At 37.0% G+C, this 17,912-nt stretch overlaps 1 protein-coding gene across 1 annotated transcript in view; it reads left to right on the top strand.

The window, feature by feature from the left end:
• Positions 1 to 17,912, top strand: part of CFAP43 (cilia and flagella associated protein 43) — a 77,373-nt gene that overhangs the window by 22,761 nt on the left and 36,700 nt on the right. The window contains exons 6-12 of the mRNA XM_088132515.1: positions 292 to 371; positions 2,509 to 2,640; positions 4,040 to 4,156; positions 9,047 to 9,127; positions 9,580 to 9,731; positions 11,651 to 11,754; positions 13,191 to 13,331. Of these exons, the coding sequence (XP_087988641.1) occupies positions 292 to 371; positions 2,509 to 2,640; positions 4,040 to 4,156; positions 9,047 to 9,127; positions 9,580 to 9,731; positions 11,651 to 11,754; positions 13,191 to 13,331 (807 nt within the window). The remainder of the gene's footprint in view (positions 1 to 291; positions 372 to 2,508; positions 2,641 to 4,039; positions 4,157 to 9,046; positions 9,128 to 9,579; positions 9,732 to 11,650; positions 11,755 to 13,190; positions 13,332 to 17,912) is intronic.

Genomic DNA, 17,912 nt, shown 5'->3' with positions numbered 1-17,912 from the left:
TGTTTGCATGCTTCACAGCTTTTTTCTAATACCTTTGTTGCTGTATCTTTATATAATGTTTATTATACTGTATATAAGTTTTATTGTACTGTGATTTTAAATTATTATTAACCACTTTGAATAGTTCAGGAACACTACAAGGGTGGGATATACATTTTATTTAAATATAAATATAAATTACATGATGTTTTACGTGAAATAGCTCCCTTTTAAGAATAACCTTTCAACATGAATTCTATAAAACACATGTGATTAAAAAAATAACTGATGTTTTCTTAATACTTTCTATAGATGACTCAAGGCAGGAATCTCAAAATGTGATCCTACTTGCCATGGCACTTCATAAGGATGGACTCTACGCAGCTGGAACAGTAAGGCACTATTCTGTAGAGTCCTATAGTTTCACTGCTAATACTTGTCAGAACTAAATCCTAGCCAGCAACATTTCAGAAAGAAATGTTTGTCATAACCCACCCCATAATTCTAGAAATAAAGAAGCTAATAAAGAAAAACAGATTAATGTTGTAAATATTAAGAACTAGGAAGAAGAGGGGGTTTTTTTTCTAATTGCTAGTTATAAAATAGCATAATGATACTGCTGAAGATACCAGAAAGTCATATTTATACCCCCAGGATTGGATTCTGTGCGCCACAAGATCTTATCACACATGCTTCTGTCATTCAGCTTATGATGTATCACAGGCAGTGTTCAGGAACAAGAAAATAAGTAGCTGTAAATGAAGAGTCAAAAATGACAACTTTGCTTTAAAGAATATTTTTGAGAACACACATGTCGAGTTAGTAACAGATGAATTCTGTGGACTGTTTAAATCATGCAAATTGATTAAATATACATTTTCAGTGCACATGTATCTACCACCCAACAGCCCTTTTTCTGCAAGTTTTAGGAACAACAAATATGTAAGGGTGTCCAGAAGATCTATTATCACTCTAATTATTTACCCAGCTTCTGAGTAATGTAGTAATAATAATACTTAACATATTTATAAATGTTTTAGGTATGCAGATTGCTTCACATGCATTATTTATATTAGAACATATCTGCAAGATTGTTATTATCACCAGTATTGTAGAGAAAGAGACTCAGGCTAAGAATGACTGGTTAAGTTCTTGGAAGAGGTACTATTCAAAGAACCAGATTTATATCTCAGTTGTTGTAAGGGTAGAAGCTGGCAAGGCAGAAACCAGCTGTTCCTAGACTAGAAATGGTCATTCTATTGCCCAGTTTCAAGGCCACCAAGTGCTGCACCAAGAATCCATTAATTTGGAAAGACTGGAGGAAAAAGCCTCAAGTCCCCAAAATCTTTTACTTCTGTTGTCAATCAACTGTTGTGTATGTGGCTTTCTTCTTGTCTATACTAAAGGTTCTAATTTAGTCAAACCACATCTGTGACTTTTCTGGCAAGTCAAACCAAGAAATTGAGCGAGGTGTCAGAAGAAGATTTACCACTAAGCCCAGGATTGAAGCCTGAGAGTTACTTAATCGCCATTCTACACTAGCTTACAGGCATCATTCATACACTGCAACATATTCATTGATTTCATTGATTGTACATCACCTTGTAAACCCAGGCTTTGTTGCTTTTCAGAAGTTAGGAACTCCTAAAAGTTTTTAGTGGAAAGAGAAATTATCAGGAAACTAGATTTTGGACTGTGATTACATAGCAGCAGAGCAATTTTATATAAAGAAAGTGAAGTTCTGTGTAAAAAGTAACCACATGTTGACAAGGTTTTCAAATATCTTAATTCTGAACAGCATTCTAACTGAACTATGAAAGTCCCACCAATGATTGTGATAAATTGTGAAGTAATAAGTCACTAAAATGGGGAATGGGGTTATTTTTACAACAGGGGTTATATCCTGTTTCTAGATATTAAAAGGAGAGACAAATGAAAATGAAGAAATAAGGCTGTTTCCACAAAATGTGGCATAGAAGCTTCTTCAAGCAAGGAAGCTAATTATCCGTACATATAATTTTAATGTAACATATAGATCTATGTCTGGATATTCAATCTATCTATTTTTTTTACAAAATAGCTATAGGGTGAGGATCAAATTGGACTGAATTTATAATTGTGGTGCAAGGCAAATAGCAATTATTACCTTAATGGATGTTTCCTATATAAATTGCCCCTAAATTGCTGTTCACCTGTATGCATTTTCTAATGAAGCAAACAGATGTTGGGAGGAATAATTTAAATCAGGAAAATGAGGTAACATTTTAATCCACATAACCTTTGGCACAATTATAATCTAATTCCACATGTTCCTTTCCACATATACACTTTTGAAAGTAAAAGAGAGATGGAAGATCCACTTAGGGATTTCCAATGTCAATGTACTTTGATTCCAAATGTTCTCTGATATTCTTGCAGAATATTTTTTGAATAATAGAATGCTGTGCCTGTTTTTTTTTTTTTGGGTGGTGGTGGAAAGGTTGGTATATATTGTGCTATTTATGGTGTATGTATCCCTTTCTCCCCTAGGATGGTTTTGTTCGCTGTTACAAAATCAAGGGCACAAGCTTTCAAGGGGAAGATTGCTTGGAAATTGAAGAGCCGATAACAACACTTTTCTTCTCCCCTGATTACGTTTACTTACTAGTAGAAACAGAAAAGGTACATTGTGCAAAGCAAACATCTTGTTATATGAGATTCCTAGTTAAATATGTATTTATTAGAATTTTTTCATGTATCAAAAAGCAAGCCTAAAATAGTTTAACATGGTGATTCTCACAGGGCATGGAAGTGATTGCTGTCAAATAAAGGATTGATCTGTTAAGGTCAGAAGCAGATAGCCTGAAATCAGACTGATCTGTTACTAGTAGGATGAAGCTCTAGTAAAAGTAAGGACTGAAAGAATAACAGCTCCCATTATTTTGCTCTTAACATTGTTATTGTACCATTTGTTTTCTTGTGTTCTTATCTTGTAATGAAAAGGTTCTGTCAGTTTCAGATTAAACATTTCACAAGTAGTAATTCTATGTGAAGCAGTATTAATGCTGAAAAATTGAATAGCCTTCCAAAATTCCCACTGAAACAACCACCTGGGCATTCTACTTCTGCCTTCCAGTCGGTTCTGGAGATGAATGGGTGGATGGATGGATGGATGGATGGATGGATGGATGGATGGATGGATGGGTACTTTTCAACATTAGGCCACCCTGTTATGTAAATATCTCCAGGTTATTTTTAACATCAAAGCTGTTATTGTATTGATAGTACAATTTTGAAAATATAGCAGGTATACCTGGTATAAAAGATAGCCAGATGATAAAAATATGCATTAGAGAGTAGCTTTGCTTGGCTGCTGTGGTGAGATGATTAACACTGCATGATGCAGAAGTCATTCACCAAAAGTAAAATATTGTCAAAATCTAGAATCTGGCTTGAAAGCTTGGAAAAATTAAAGGGTCATCACCTAATACAGACATTCAGAATGTTTTGAACTTGAATTATTTCGAATTTAAAATACCTTATTTTGAGTTTGAAAAAAATTCAAGCTCAAAACAGTTGTTTTTTTTGGTCCCATGCCACATATTTTGATCATTTTGGATCCATTTCAGAAGTGTTTCAAGCTCAAAGCATATTTTATTCTATTGAACTTTAATGTTTTGTATTAAAAATTGCCTAAAAATGAAGAAAAAATGGGATGAGATTAAACGTTTTGGGGAGGACATTCAACAAAAGAGACAACATTGAAGCAATTGCTTTCATTAATAATAGTCCTTCACTTCTCACTCGGTGAGACGTTCAGAGAAGACTTCCAAAGACTTTCTCAAGGACAGTACTTCATACTTTTTATAGTGGAATTGCAGAAAGATGTTGCAGAAAGGAAGTAGTAACAGTTTTTCAGACAAACTTCCATAAGAAGACTATTATAATATGGTGTATGCCTGTCACCCTGAGTTCAATCATAACTGACAAATTGAGATATGTATATTTTCCTAAAACAATTAAGAATATGTATTGAATGTGTTAACTGATCTTTCCACTATGGATCATTTCTAATTAATAGGGATCACTTTACATCTTTAATCCAAATACAAATGAAGATGTTATTGCATTACTGGATGCAAGTATGAGCCTGTTCATAGCAGCTGATTTTATTGTTCCAGGAAACAAACACTGTGTGGTAAGGAATTTTCACTTGTATTAAATGGCAGAAGAGAAAAAAAAAAGAGAATTTTCAGAATTTTTAGTGTCATGTTGCAATATCACTTGGTGAATACTCCCACCATCACAGTTTCTAAATGAAGCTTGAAATCATATTTATGTACTGGTTGCTTAATTTTTTTATTTCTACTTACTTTCCCAAATATTCTAATCTACTCATTGAAATAAGGCAGGTTCTGGCTCTAAGCAAACAGATCAGTGGCTTGTTTTTTCAGCACCCATGGATTATGAACAGATGCAAGCCAGTCTTCAGCTATTACTGAAGGTAAATAATATCCATAGCATATCAAAATAGAATAGCAAAAGAACTCTAAGCCCATAAAGTCATCAGCTAGTATCAAGACAAAACAAGCAAATAAGATTTCCTTCAGAAAAGGGAGGGCGGAGCTGGCGTCGCGGCGATACGGCGGGCGATCCTGGGCTCCCAGGATGGCAGCCGATATCTCCTCTCCCAGACGGTCCCGATGGACCTAAGCCGTCCCGTAGAGATGGCGAACGCAAAGGGCGCGTCCCGCGGATCTCAGGGACGCCGCAAGTCCCAGATCGATCCGGGGAGAAGCTCTTGAAGCCGGCGGAGGAGAGGCAGCCAAAAATGGCTGCGAAAGCCGGGACAGCTCCAAAGGAAGATGGAAGAGAAGGGTGTCAACTGGGTGAGATGGACTTTTACTATTCAACTATTCTTAGAGAACACCTTAAGTAACTTAAAGAGATTTTTAAAAGTGAAGAAAAGTGGATTAAGCGGCGAGATTGAACCCTATTAAAAAAAAAGAAGGGGGAGAAAATTTTTCTTTTCAACTTTCCCTTTTTAGTGGAATTGACAAGATGTTTTTCTTTTAAAAAAAATATATTTTTAACTGGATTGGCTTTCTCTTTTAAATACTCAATAACTCTTTATTTTAAGCCTTTTTTTTTACTAAGATTTCTTTATTGTTATAAGAAATTTATATCTTTTTGACTTTGAAATGGGGAAAGTGGAGTTAAGAGAAAGTAAATGAAAGAAAGTTGCACTGCCATTTAGAGGCGCGACTTAGTGCTTTTTTTTTTTTTCATTGTGACGCACGCTCAAAGACCCTGTGCTTTCTAAAAAGATAGTGGGATGTGCATGTTTATACAGGTGCCATCCGTAACTATAAACAAGAAAGTGGAGTTGAAAGCGACTTTGAAAACATTAAGATGGAAAGTTTGAGCCAGTCACAAGAGCCTTGATTAGTGGCAGTAGCTCTTTTTTCTGCTAGAAGCTCTGCTTTGCTCTCTATTCCCCCCAGATGGATTTTTTTTAAAGAGGCTTAGCCTTTTCCTTCTTTTCCTTTTCTTTTTATTTTTCCTTCTTTTTTTTTCTCTCCTTTTGCTTCTTTTTTTCTTATTTTTGGCAAGAACAAAGATAAAGAATCCTTTGACTCAATGAAGGTTTATCAAGATAATAGACTATACGAGAAACACAATGCAGAAAAAGATCTTTAAACTATTGAGGATGACTATAAAAAATTGGAAGAAGAGCTGCAGAAATTCTCAAAAAAAAAAAAAAAAGATATTAAAGCTAAAATGGACTTAATTAAACATAAAACGGGATCATTGGAAAAGGAAGAAATAGTACAAGAAATCAGAAACATTAAACGGAATTATTGTGAGGCCTATAAACTGAGAATTAAAAGGGTTAATCAACTGATAAATGAAGAGAGACAGATTTGTTTTTGGCACTGAGGGTGAGAAAAAGATTATACAAGATTATAATGGAAAATCGTACTAAGAGAATGTACAAAAAGAAGAAGTAAAACAATATTGAAAGAAACTATTGCAGATGTTTAAAGAGAAAATCAGGGGAATACAACAATGATGGAACTGACAGAAGCTTCCAAAAGCAGAATGTTCAAAAGGACACTTATTATTGCTTTCTCTTATCCAATAATATAGAAAAAAGGAATGAACAGCCAGATATTTTGGGATATTGAATGAAAAGGGTGAACTCAAAATTATGCAAGCGCTGGAATAAAGTATAAATCTGAGATATATAGTTAAAAATTGTATAACATGTAGTGAAATCTGGTTAGAACTGTAACTTGGTTAGAATTGTAATTGATACTGTAACTGATATTGGTTAGAATTGTAACTCTTAAGAATTGGAAAAATTAAAAAGTACTTATGCAGGAGGAAGTTATTCAAAATTATGGAATGTGCAGAGATGAGTTAAATTGAGATTTGAAATTAGAGTAAGAAGATAAGCAATTTTATATGACACGGGATTTGTTTTTATTAATGATTAGATGAGAAAATATAGTAATGTAATAGATTAGGAAATTTTATAATAGAAATTTGATATTAATTATTACATATATACACATATAATAGATAGATGGAGATGTATTACTAATCCTATTGAAAGTTAAAATTTTTTGTAATATATGATTTTATAGATTAGCTATGAATGATTAATAATTGTTAATTGATAAGTATACAAGTATATTTTGAATAGATGATATGAGAATTTAAGACTATGAAAGGGGCACCAACGAGTTTAACTGGTTGACACACGGTATAAAATGGAAGATGCTTTTTTATGCTTTTTTATGTTTTTGTTTGTTCATGTTTGTTTTGTGTTTGTTGTAAAAATAAAAAAAACATTATAAAAAAAAAAAAAGATTTCCTTCAGAAAAAAATAAAATCTTACACAAAGGAAGGATAGCAAACAAACAAACAAACAAAAATTCATGAACTTGCTCACATGGATGCAGTATGTCATGAAACACACTGCAAAAGTAGGTAAGGACAAGATGACCCTTCTGGAGGAATGCTTAGGGAAAGTTAAAGAGTGAATTTTTGCCCCCTAACCCCTTTCAGTCATTTTATTTTTATTAATTAAGTAAAAAACAACAGAAAAAAAGGGGGAAAGGAATAGGATACAAACTAGAGGGCCAGTTTGGTGCAGTGGTTATGGTGCTGGCCTGGAAATCAGGAGATGGTGAGTTCTAGGCCTCCCTTAGGCATGAAAGCGGCTGGGTGACTTTGGGCCAATCACTTCCTCTCAGCCCAACCCACCTCACAGGCTTGTTGTTGTGGAGAAAATAGGAGTATTAGATATTTTTGCCACCTTGACTTATATATTAAAAAGGGGGGATAAAAGTCTATTATAATATAATTACATATATATCAGTATAATCCCTAACTCATCTGTGGTGTTATTTTTTAAAATTAATATTATTGCTGTTGCATAAGTTTTATACTGATGTGAGGGTTGAAGTGAGAATTCAAAAGATGAGATTTAATATAGTGCTTAAGAAAAATGAAAAGAAATTTAAACATTAAATTGAAAGAAATTAAAAAGAGAGAAAAATGTGTTTATAAGAAAAAGCATTCAAGCAACCCCCTTTTGTTCTTTTTGCCCCTTAAGCCCTTAATAAGTGGCTGAAAAGTTTGGCACTACCTACCAGGGGAGTTGGGCTGGAATATAGTTTTTGCACTCCTGATCTAAAGTTACCTAATGAAATTGAATAATGGGAAATTTATAACTGGTAAGAGGAACTACTTGTTCACATAAGTGAAGATGTGTGATGGCTGTCATCTCACATGGTTTTAAATGGGATTAGAAAAATTCAGGAGGATTCTGAAGGCTACTAGCCATCAGTGCTATGTTACTTCTGATATTAAAAGCGACATAATACACCATCCAATATTTGCTGCCTTGGAATGCATGCAGAAAGATGTTATTGCATTCACGTTCTGCCTATAAGTTTTCTTTGACCTTTGGTCTGATTCAGTCAGTCTTCTTATATATTTAACCAGAAAGATGGGTGAAGGATAGATATCAGTGTGATGCAGTAATTGAGGTCAAGTTGGTGGATTTTTCTTAATGGGAGAACTGTGAGGCAGAGAATGATAAGCACACTTATTAATGGATACTGTGAGGGCTTGAGATACAATCAGTCTGCTATCTCCACACTTACTAGTCAAGTAGTTTCGTACAATGTAAGTAGAACACACTGATTGCCCAATACATGTACCAAGTCACCCACCTGCTTAATATCTGATGCTCGGGATAGAAAATAATCTGCTTCTATATTGTACTGAAGACATTTTATTTCTGCACCATGTTTAACCTCTGATACATTTCTTTAATTATTTTGGTACATTGTTTTTGATTTGATTCATATGAGTTAGGTGTTTTATTTGTGTTTGTATTATGTATCATAATGAGAAGGGACTTGTTGTTGTTGTTGTTCAGTCGTTAAGTCGTCTCCGACTCTTCCTGACCCCATGAACCATATCACGCCAGGCCTTCCTGTCCTTCACTGCCTCCCTGGGTTTGCTCAGTTTCATGCTCATTGCTTCAGTGATGCTATCTAACCATCTCATCCTCTGCCGTCCTCTTCTCCTTTTGCCTTCAATCTTTCCCAGCATCAGGGTCTTTTCCAAAGACTCCTCTCTTCGCATTAGGTGACCAAAGTATCTGAGCTTGAGCTTCATTATCAATCCTTCCAATGAGCAATCAGGGTTGATTTCCTTTAAGATTGACTAGTTTGACCTCCTAGCAGTCCAGGGGACTCTTAAGAGTCTTCTCCAGCACCACAGTTCAAAGGCATCAATTCTTTGGCACTCAGCCTTCTTTATGGTCCAGCTCTCACAGCCATACATTACTACTGGAAAAACCATAGCTTTGACTATGCGGATCTTTGTCAGCAAGGTGATGTCTCTGCTTTTTAATATGCTATCTAGGTTTGCCATAGCTTTCCTCCCAAGGAGCAGAGAAGGGACTAGGAAATCTTTTAAAAATAAATTAATAAAATTGATACATAAATAATAAAAACATACTTTTGTTTCCTAATTTCCTCACATTTTTTCTTCCTTCATGCTACAGTCTGCAGCAAAATCAGGAGAGATACATGTTTGGCAGCTGGTTGATGGCACTTCTATCAGCACACTACGTTTACATACAGTGGTATGTACAAATGGAATCTGAGTTTGTAATGTATGGGATCTGACTTATTAACATGGCCGTCAGTATAATTAACCAAGTGGAGAGCTAAATTAAATGTATACTAGAGTAAATGTATAGCACAAATATTATTTTAAGTTATTTTTAATCCCTGAAATAATTTTTTTAAAAGAATGTCTTACTCCAGAAACAAACAGTTCATATTAATAAATAACAATTTTAAATTATTTGGCTGAGAATGTAAACTATGTATAGATTCTCTGTTTACTATTTTGCATTATATGCTTTTTTGTTCCACCAGAGCAGGGTATGGTTTTTTGCTTTTGTTTTGGTACAGTAACAGGCATTCTGTAAACTGAAGTTGGTCTAATAAAAATTCATGAAAGAGAAAATAAACATAATCTTTTCCCAGAAGATCTACATGAAAAAATCAGTATTGTTTGTTCATTTCCAAGGTTACTGCAATGGCTTGCAGCCTCTCCTCTCACAGTGCTGTAGTGGGAACTCCAACTGGCCATGTCTATTTTATAGATCTTACTAATATTGAAGCTCCTAGAGTAACTCATCGGATTCTCCTTTCTGAGAACATGCCTGTGCAGTTTTTGCAGTAAGTATGTAGAAAGGGCATAGTAAAGAAGGGTATCTGATCCATACTACATGCAGGATTCCCAACAGTTTCAGGCATGTGGTACATTTAAAATTTTGAGTGTGTATTATGTCGCATCATGATAAAATGTTACTGTTGCAGCATAGATCACGTCTATTTACAAAATGGCTGCAGTCGTGAGTATAGCCAGTTATCACTCACCCATTTTATATGAAAAAACCTGTTGAAAGTTCACAAATAGATAATTTACCTAGGAATGTGATTACAAAGATGAGGTGGAGTCCCAGCGAACACTTAACTACTGAGTACAAACTCTATCACCTTCTGATATCTCTTTTTTAATCTGTCTTTCTTCCAGATGGTAACTGAGGTAGAGAAAAGAATATACATTGACACACAGAACTCCATTCACAAAGTTGGGGGGGAAAAACCACATACAGTAGATCTTGGTTTCCCTCTCTCTAGTCTTCCCCTTCACTTTTCTTGCTCTGATTCATTTGGCCTTATCTGTTCTAATTCTGCCCTCCTGCCCAGTTTTCTGATTTGCCCCTTTCCTGCTGTCCTCCTTACGATTCTTCCAGTTCTCCTTCAATCCCTTCTCCAGATGCTACAGGTAGTCCTTGGGTTACAACAGCAATTGGGACCAGGATTGCTCCCGCAAAGTGATGTGGTCATAAAGCATGATGTCGTGTGACCATAATGACAGCAATCCCAGCAGTCCCAGTTACTGTCATAACCTCAGGACTGTGTGGGTCATTAACCAGAAAGAGGCTATGGGTGAGTGCACAGGTGCTGCGGGGGCTGCAGGGGGTGCCACAGGCAGGTCCTATGGAGCACAGGGGTGTGCAGGGGCCATAGAGGTTCATGGGTATTGCAGGTAGGCACTATGGAGTGTGGGCAGGCTAGCGGAGGCCATGGATGGGCTGGCAGGGGCCGCAGGAGGGGTGCATGGATACCACAAGCAGGCACTACAGAGCACAGGCAGGCTGGCGGGGGCCACAGGCAGGCCAGCAGGGGCCATGAGCAAGCAGGGGTACTGTGGGCACGCGAATACTATGGACTGCAGGTGGGTGGGGGGGGGTGCTAAGGAGTATGAGATCCCTGTGATCTTGTACTCTGTAGCGGGGCTTCTCAGGAGAAAAAGTGGCGGAAGCAACTTATGGCAGTGACTTGCAACCTTCCCTGCCGGCTTCCCCATTGACTTTGCTTTAAGTTCAGTGTGATGGCCTGGGATTAGATTCAGCATTTCCACAGCTTGCAGTGCTGCTCTTACTGATCTAATATGTTTTACGATCTCTGTCTTAGAGTTTTGGTTGATACATGCAGGTTGAGTTCATGGCAAGAGAAAGGAATTAGCAAGTACTGTACAGTAGTTGAAATTGTTTCTGCAGAAGTAGCAGCAAAAACAAAGAATTTTGTGATAATTTCCAGACTAACGAATGTATTATTGCATAACCTTTTATGGATCACAATCCACTTCATCAATTACATGGAGGGGAAAAGTGAAATAGTGATTCTCTGTCAATAAAAAAAAAAGTCATACCATGCAATTGGTCTATATTGTTCAGTATGACATTAAGAAGTAGCAAGTGCTGTGCCTGTTGTGTCAAAAGAATTCAGTGATATGTGTTACTCAGTTTTTCTCAATCTCTTACCCACCAGATCTATTAGGACCACAATTCCTAGCATGGCCTATCCCATTAGTACACCTGAAAAACATTGTGTTGGAATGGGCTGGTACAGGTGCTTAGTAATGCTAAACTGAAGATTTTTCCAAAGCCTGTTCTAATCACATAGGTATTTCCAGGCCAAGTTCAAAATGGATATACTGTAATCTTTTCAAATAATCGGCATGAGCTTTAGCACTAAAGACTGTATCAGTTGCCATAATCTTATTTGCTCTTCTTTTTTTCCCTAAGCTATGAACAAACTGGTCGGTTTCTCATAACAGCATCTACAGATGGATATGTTTTTATTTTAAATGCTCTCCCATCAACCTTGTTTGAAGTACTTGGATATGTAGGTAATATATAGAAATTCATGGATGTCTTATTTCTTCTATATGCCAGATGTGGACAATAATTGCTTCATAAAATAAATGTTACCTGTCAGAACCCAAAGATTTTATTCCAGAATGATCAATTTTCTTAAATCCATGAGAATATTATGTGGCCTTCATAGTTTAAAACAGTTTACTGTTTCTGTAGATTTTTGCTAAAATCCTGAATGTTTTTCTTTTCTTTAAAAATGGATAAATAAATATCTGTGCAGCTATATTATAGCATGAATAGCTATAACAATGCATATCAACAGTAAGGAAGAAAGTAGATTGTTATAACTGAGAAATGCTTTTAGTTCATCTGAACCTTTAAGGACAAGCTTATAATTTAATCATGTTTTGATCAACATAGCGAAAAGAGAATTAATGTTTGTATTTAAATTCATTGGAGAGGAAGGGATTACAAGAGAGTAAGCAGGCACACAATGGGGAATACACACTGAAAGGAATGCAGCCAGCTGTTTGCCTAGCAAACTGTTTAGGAGGCAAACAAAAGCCTTTAGTGTGACACTGATTAGAGTCTTGCCAATTTCAGGCAACAGCTAGGTCACAGAACTGAGTCTGTTAATTTTCAGTTAACACTTTTTAGGGACCTGCTCCCTTGCCAAGAAAAGCAACTCAGGAAGAGATAGCTTGTTTAGGCAATCTTTTCCACTCTGCAAGGGGTGGGGGCGGGGGAAGAAAAAAAGTAGGTCAGGCACAGGACAACATGTACTAACTGACTGTAGTGGCAAACACATGACTGAGAGAGACACCCTGTAAAGTTCGTAAATGCAGACATTGGTCGCAAAGTTATTTTTTCATCACTGTTGTAACTGCAGTCACTGTCCAGTGCAGTCACTACCTATGTATTTATATACACAACTTCTAAAACCTTTCAGTATAGCTCTCAGTAAAAGTGATTAGGATACAGTGACTTAAGATTACAAAATATTTGTGATGCATTCCATATTACAGTCACTATCCTGACAACCTATCCAAAAAGCTGGCGGAGGAGTAGTCTTTGTGGATAGCATGAGCTGGGATGACTTTTCCCATATGTTATCTTGCCATTACAATGGGGTGGCTGAAAAGTCAAAAGGATTAGCAAGTGTGAAACCCTGAGGGCCACACTGACAGTATTCAAGGGCTAAAAGCTAGGCTGGTGGCCCAAGTGTTATAAGGCATATTATGTAGTTATTTTCCTGGAATTCAACAGGTTTGGGTCTGTTCATTGCCTAAATAGGACACTGTGTATGAGTCCCTCATTCACCATTTGGGGCTTGGTGATGAAAAAAAGATATAAATAATCTATCCAATATGGCTTTCCAAGGATTTCTAAACTATTGTAGGCCCCCAAAAAAGTGAAAATTTACTTTAATGTTGCATCTAGTTTGAATGTTGTTTTCTTTTCATTTTAGTGTTGTCTGGTGAGATTGTGGACATAACTTCACACTATAATTTGGAAAAAGAGTTAACTGAAGTGATTGCACTTCTTTGTCCATCAGATCTCAAAAGGGCAAGAATGGAGATATTTATACTTCCTCTAGATATTATTTCAGGTAAAAATCAATCTAATATAGAGTGTTGTTATTCCAAAGTGCAGTCACCATTTTAAAAATAATATATGCTAACATCAAAGTGTGGGTAGATCCTTATGTCCTTAACTGTCAGGTTCAGCCCAAGAAACTTAGCGGGACAATTCAGGAACAGTTCAGTTACTTCATTAGCTTACACTTACTAGACAGAATCTCGCCAGACTAACTCTAACCCCCAACGACTGCAACTAAACACTCTGAATTCCTTAGGGTGGTGCCAGTCTCATCCTCTTAGTTTTCACGTGCTCAGGCTGCGGGCTGAGGAGATGCTTGAGATTCCTCTCTGACTCCTAATGACCTTGGACTTCCTCACTCAAGTCTTCCATCACATTAACATGGTATCATCCACACAATGTTTTCAGAAGTCATGTCAGAAGTCAGAAATATTTTGGATAAAAAAATTGTACATGGAAGAAAAATCCAAAAAAGGTTAGCAGGGCCTAAGCATACTCATTAATGCATTGAGTAAATTTATCTAGGATTTGGGCAGCTCTTAGTGGGATGAGTTTCCTAGATTATTATTATTATTTTTTTTTTGGTGCCTTCAAGTCAGTGTAGACTCCTGGTAACTACCTGGACAAGTCCCTGCAGTTTTATTGGCAAGATTTCAGAAATGGTATGCCATTGCCTACTTCCTAGGGCTGAGGGAGAGTGATTGAACCAAGGTCACCCAGCTGGCTTTGTGCCTAAGGCAGGACTAGAACTCAGAGTCTCCTCACAGAACCCAGAATGCAGGAAATGTCTCTTGAAAACAAAGGATCCTTTTCAGGGCCAATTTTAATAATGGCTACTATGAATATTGAAGGTATATCAGCAGACAAGGAAGTTCTATTAAGCAATTTTTGCAAGACCAGTAAGTGTGATGTACTCTTTGTGCAGGAAACTCATCAAGGAATTTATCAACGGTATTCCCGTACAGTAGGAATGAAACTTGCTATTGTGTCAGGCCTAGCCCAAGGAACTCCAAGAGACCATGTAAATTCAGTCCAGCGATGTTTATTAGCTACAACCTCTACCAAGAATCTTCCCAGACTGAAACCCCAGCTCCCAAGTAATGCCAGCCACAATATTGTGAATTCCTCAGGAAGGTGCCAGTCTCATCCTCTTATCTTTCCCTCGCGCCTCAGGAGATGAAAGAAAAGGTTTTTCTCCCTGAGTCTGGCCTTCATAATTCCATTCCATCACATATTGAGAGACCAAGTGAACAGTATGGCAGTGCTATTTTTGTCTGTCCTGATTTGATAATATCTTCAATGGCTCTCACAGAAGAAAATGACATTGAAATTCACTGTCAGTTGAATTAAATAATTGTGTGGTTACTTCGGTGTATAAGCCCCCGAATATACCGTTTAATTTTATTGAATCTGGGAATTTTCGCTCACAAAGGATTAATTTTATTCTTGGTGATTTTAACAGTCACAGTATTAATTGGGGATATAGCAAAACAAATAGAGACGGGGAAGAGGTGGAGTTGTGGTCGGAGACTGATGCCTTTACTTTAATCCATGACGCCAAACGTCCAGTCTCCTTTAATAGTGGTTGGTGGAGAAGAGGATATAACCCTGACTTGATCTTCATGAGTAACAATCTCAGCAATCAATGTATCAAGACAGTTTGGGACCCGATCCCTCATTCGCAGCAGAGACCAGTAACGTGCGAGGTACACTCTGTTATTAGGCCAAGAAATGTTCCATTTCAACATCACTTTAATTTTAAAAAAGTGAACTGGAGGGACTTTTCTGATGTACTTGATTCTGAATTGTGAAATATTAAACCAATACCAGAAAATTAAAACCTTTTCATCAAAACTGTAAGTTATGCGACTAGAAAATCTATTCCGAGAGGGTGCCGAACTCAGTTTGTACCAGGGCTCTCTCCAGATATTATGCCTCATCTTAATAACTATGTCAGAATGTTTGAAGAAAACCCATTCTCTGAAGAAACTATTGAAACTGGTGATAATATAATGTCACTCCTTGGACATTGAAGGGAGAAATGGAAGTCCACCCTGGAATCAATTGATTTGACAAAGAAGAGCCAGAAGGGTTGGAAACTTTTAAAACGTCTGAATAATGATCCAACAAACCCATGCCAATATAAGAACGTTATGGCAAATCAAATAGCTCATCAGCTGTTGCTAAACGGCAGGGTTAAGGAGAGACTTAGGAAATGCAGGTTCCCAAGGGCAATGGAAGGGGAGGCCAATGTACTGACCTCACCTTTGATATAGAAGAACTGGAAACAGCAATTCATGATATGAAGAATGGTAAAGCCACGGGACTAGACAGCATTCGTGTTGAACAAATAAAAATTTTTGGAGATTTTGCCAAGCAATGGTTGTTTTCACTTTTTAATGCATGCATGGCTTCAAATTGCATTCCAAAGATTTGGAAGAAAGCCTGGGTTATTGCACTTTTGAAACCCGGAAAAGAACCAGATAATCCAAAGAATTTTCGTCCAATTTCCCTCCTTTGCCATCCTTTTATCTCTATGAGACAGTTCTATTAAATAGAATGTTTCCTGTTATTGAACTAACTCTCATTCCCCAACAAGCCGGTTTCCAGTCAGGGAAGTCCTGCACAGGCCAGATACTTAAACTCGTTCAGCACACAGAGGATAGATTTCAGTTGGGTCTAATTACGGGAGTTGCTTTCATGAATTTATCTGCAGCCTATGACAGTTAATCACAGGAAGCTTCTCTTGAAATTATATAATAGCACCCATGATCTTGCTCTGATTAAATGTATTGAGGCAATACTTGAAAATTGACAATTTTTCGTTGACTTTCAGGGAAAAAAGAGCCGGTGGAGAGCCCAGCGACATGGTCTTCCACAGGGGAGCATTCTTACTCCTCTGTTATTTAATATATATACCAATGATCAGCCTGTTGGTCCTGATACATTGTCTTTCATCTATGCTGACAACTTGGCACTTACTGCTCAGGGAGCCAACTTTGAGGAGGTGGAAGTTAGGCTTACTCTGGCCCTTAAGAATATGTCAGAATACTATAATGAGAATGGACTAAAACCTAATCCATTAGAAACTAATGTCTGTGCATTCCATCTTAAAAACAGGCAGGCTAGACGTAGGCTTGATATTATCTGGGATGGAGTGAGTCTGGTACATTGTGAGACACCATATTACCTTGGCATTACACTGGATCAAACACTAACCTTTAAAAGACATTGTTGCAATTTAAAGCAAAAGATCACCCATAATAATATCCTCAGAAAGTTGGCTGGAACTACCTGGGGTGCCCATCCTATTACTCTACGAATGGCTGCCCTTGCATTGTGTTACTCGGCAGCAGAGTACGCCTGCACCATCTGGGGCCAGTCTGCGCATTCTATACATATGGATAGGGTGCTTAGTGATACATGTTGTATTGTTACTGGATGTTTGCACCCCACTCCACTTGATAAACTGTATATCTTGGCGGGAATATCCCTGCCAGGTGTTAGAAGGAGTGTGGGACAAGTCGTGGAATATGGAAAGGTGTTACATGATCCAGCACACCCATTATTTGGCCAAGTACCTCCCACAAAAAGATTGAAATCAAGGAGGAGCTTTTTAGATTGCACCGAGGAGATTGCTACCACACCTCAAACAGAACGATTAAAAAGGTGGAAATCCCAAGCAAAACATCTTCACAATTGGATAGAACCGCCTGAGGAGTTTCTTGGAGGTTTGGAGGAGGAGTGGACAGTTTGGAGATGTTTAAATAGACTGCATACTGGTTTGGGTAGAACTAAAGATCAAATGGAAAAATGGGGGTTTATTCCTGAGGACAAGGATATATATTGTGAATGTGGTGCTATTCAAACAATTATCCATCTTTTGCAGCGCCCCTTGGGACCGACATGCATACAGAATGACTTGCTGGTCGGAAATACCTTTGCCATTAACGTGGCCCGGCATTGGGCAAGAATTATATAATTCTATATTTTTATTAAAGTTTTTAATTTTTAAAATTTAGATTAATAATTATCTCCCTTCCAGTTCCTGCATTTCTGACACGAGACGAGACAAGTCTCCTGGTTTCCAGCCTGATGACTTAACCACTACACCAAACTGGCTCTCTTCCAAGATTATCATCCTAAATAATGATCTTGAAAAAAATACTGCATATCAGCCCAATAATAAACCAAATATTAATAAAAATTAATAAAACAAATAAAAAATTAATAAAAAACACTGTCAACTTCATGGCCAAGGTAGCTCTGTTTTGCAGCTGTGATTTGCAAGTAGCTTTGTTTCCCAGGTTTTAAAAAAAAATATTGAATAAATGTACATTTAATGGTATATTGGGATACTCTTCATTTGTATCAATGTATGAAAAGGCCCCCCAAACTACTGAACTAATGTTGTGACAATTTGACTTTGAGACCCTTCAATTTATACATTTGGGTTTTTGTTTTGTTTTTTAATACAGTTGCATTTATAGGAGCAATTACAAAAGCTAAATGCAAATAATCCAGAGATTTAGGCTGTAATTACACACTTTGGGAGACCCACTTAAAACTGGTCATGTTTTTTTTCACAACT

This window comes from Python bivittatus, unplaced genomic scaffold, assembly GCF_059951505.1.
Source record: "Python bivittatus isolate LINGU-HERP-01145 unplaced genomic scaffold, Pbiv_v1 ctg000980_np1212, whole genome shotgun sequence".
Lineage (NCBI taxonomy): Eukaryota > Metazoa > Chordata > Lepidosauria > Squamata > Pythonidae > Python > Python bivittatus.
This window is presented reverse-complemented; position numbering and strand designations above follow the sequence as displayed.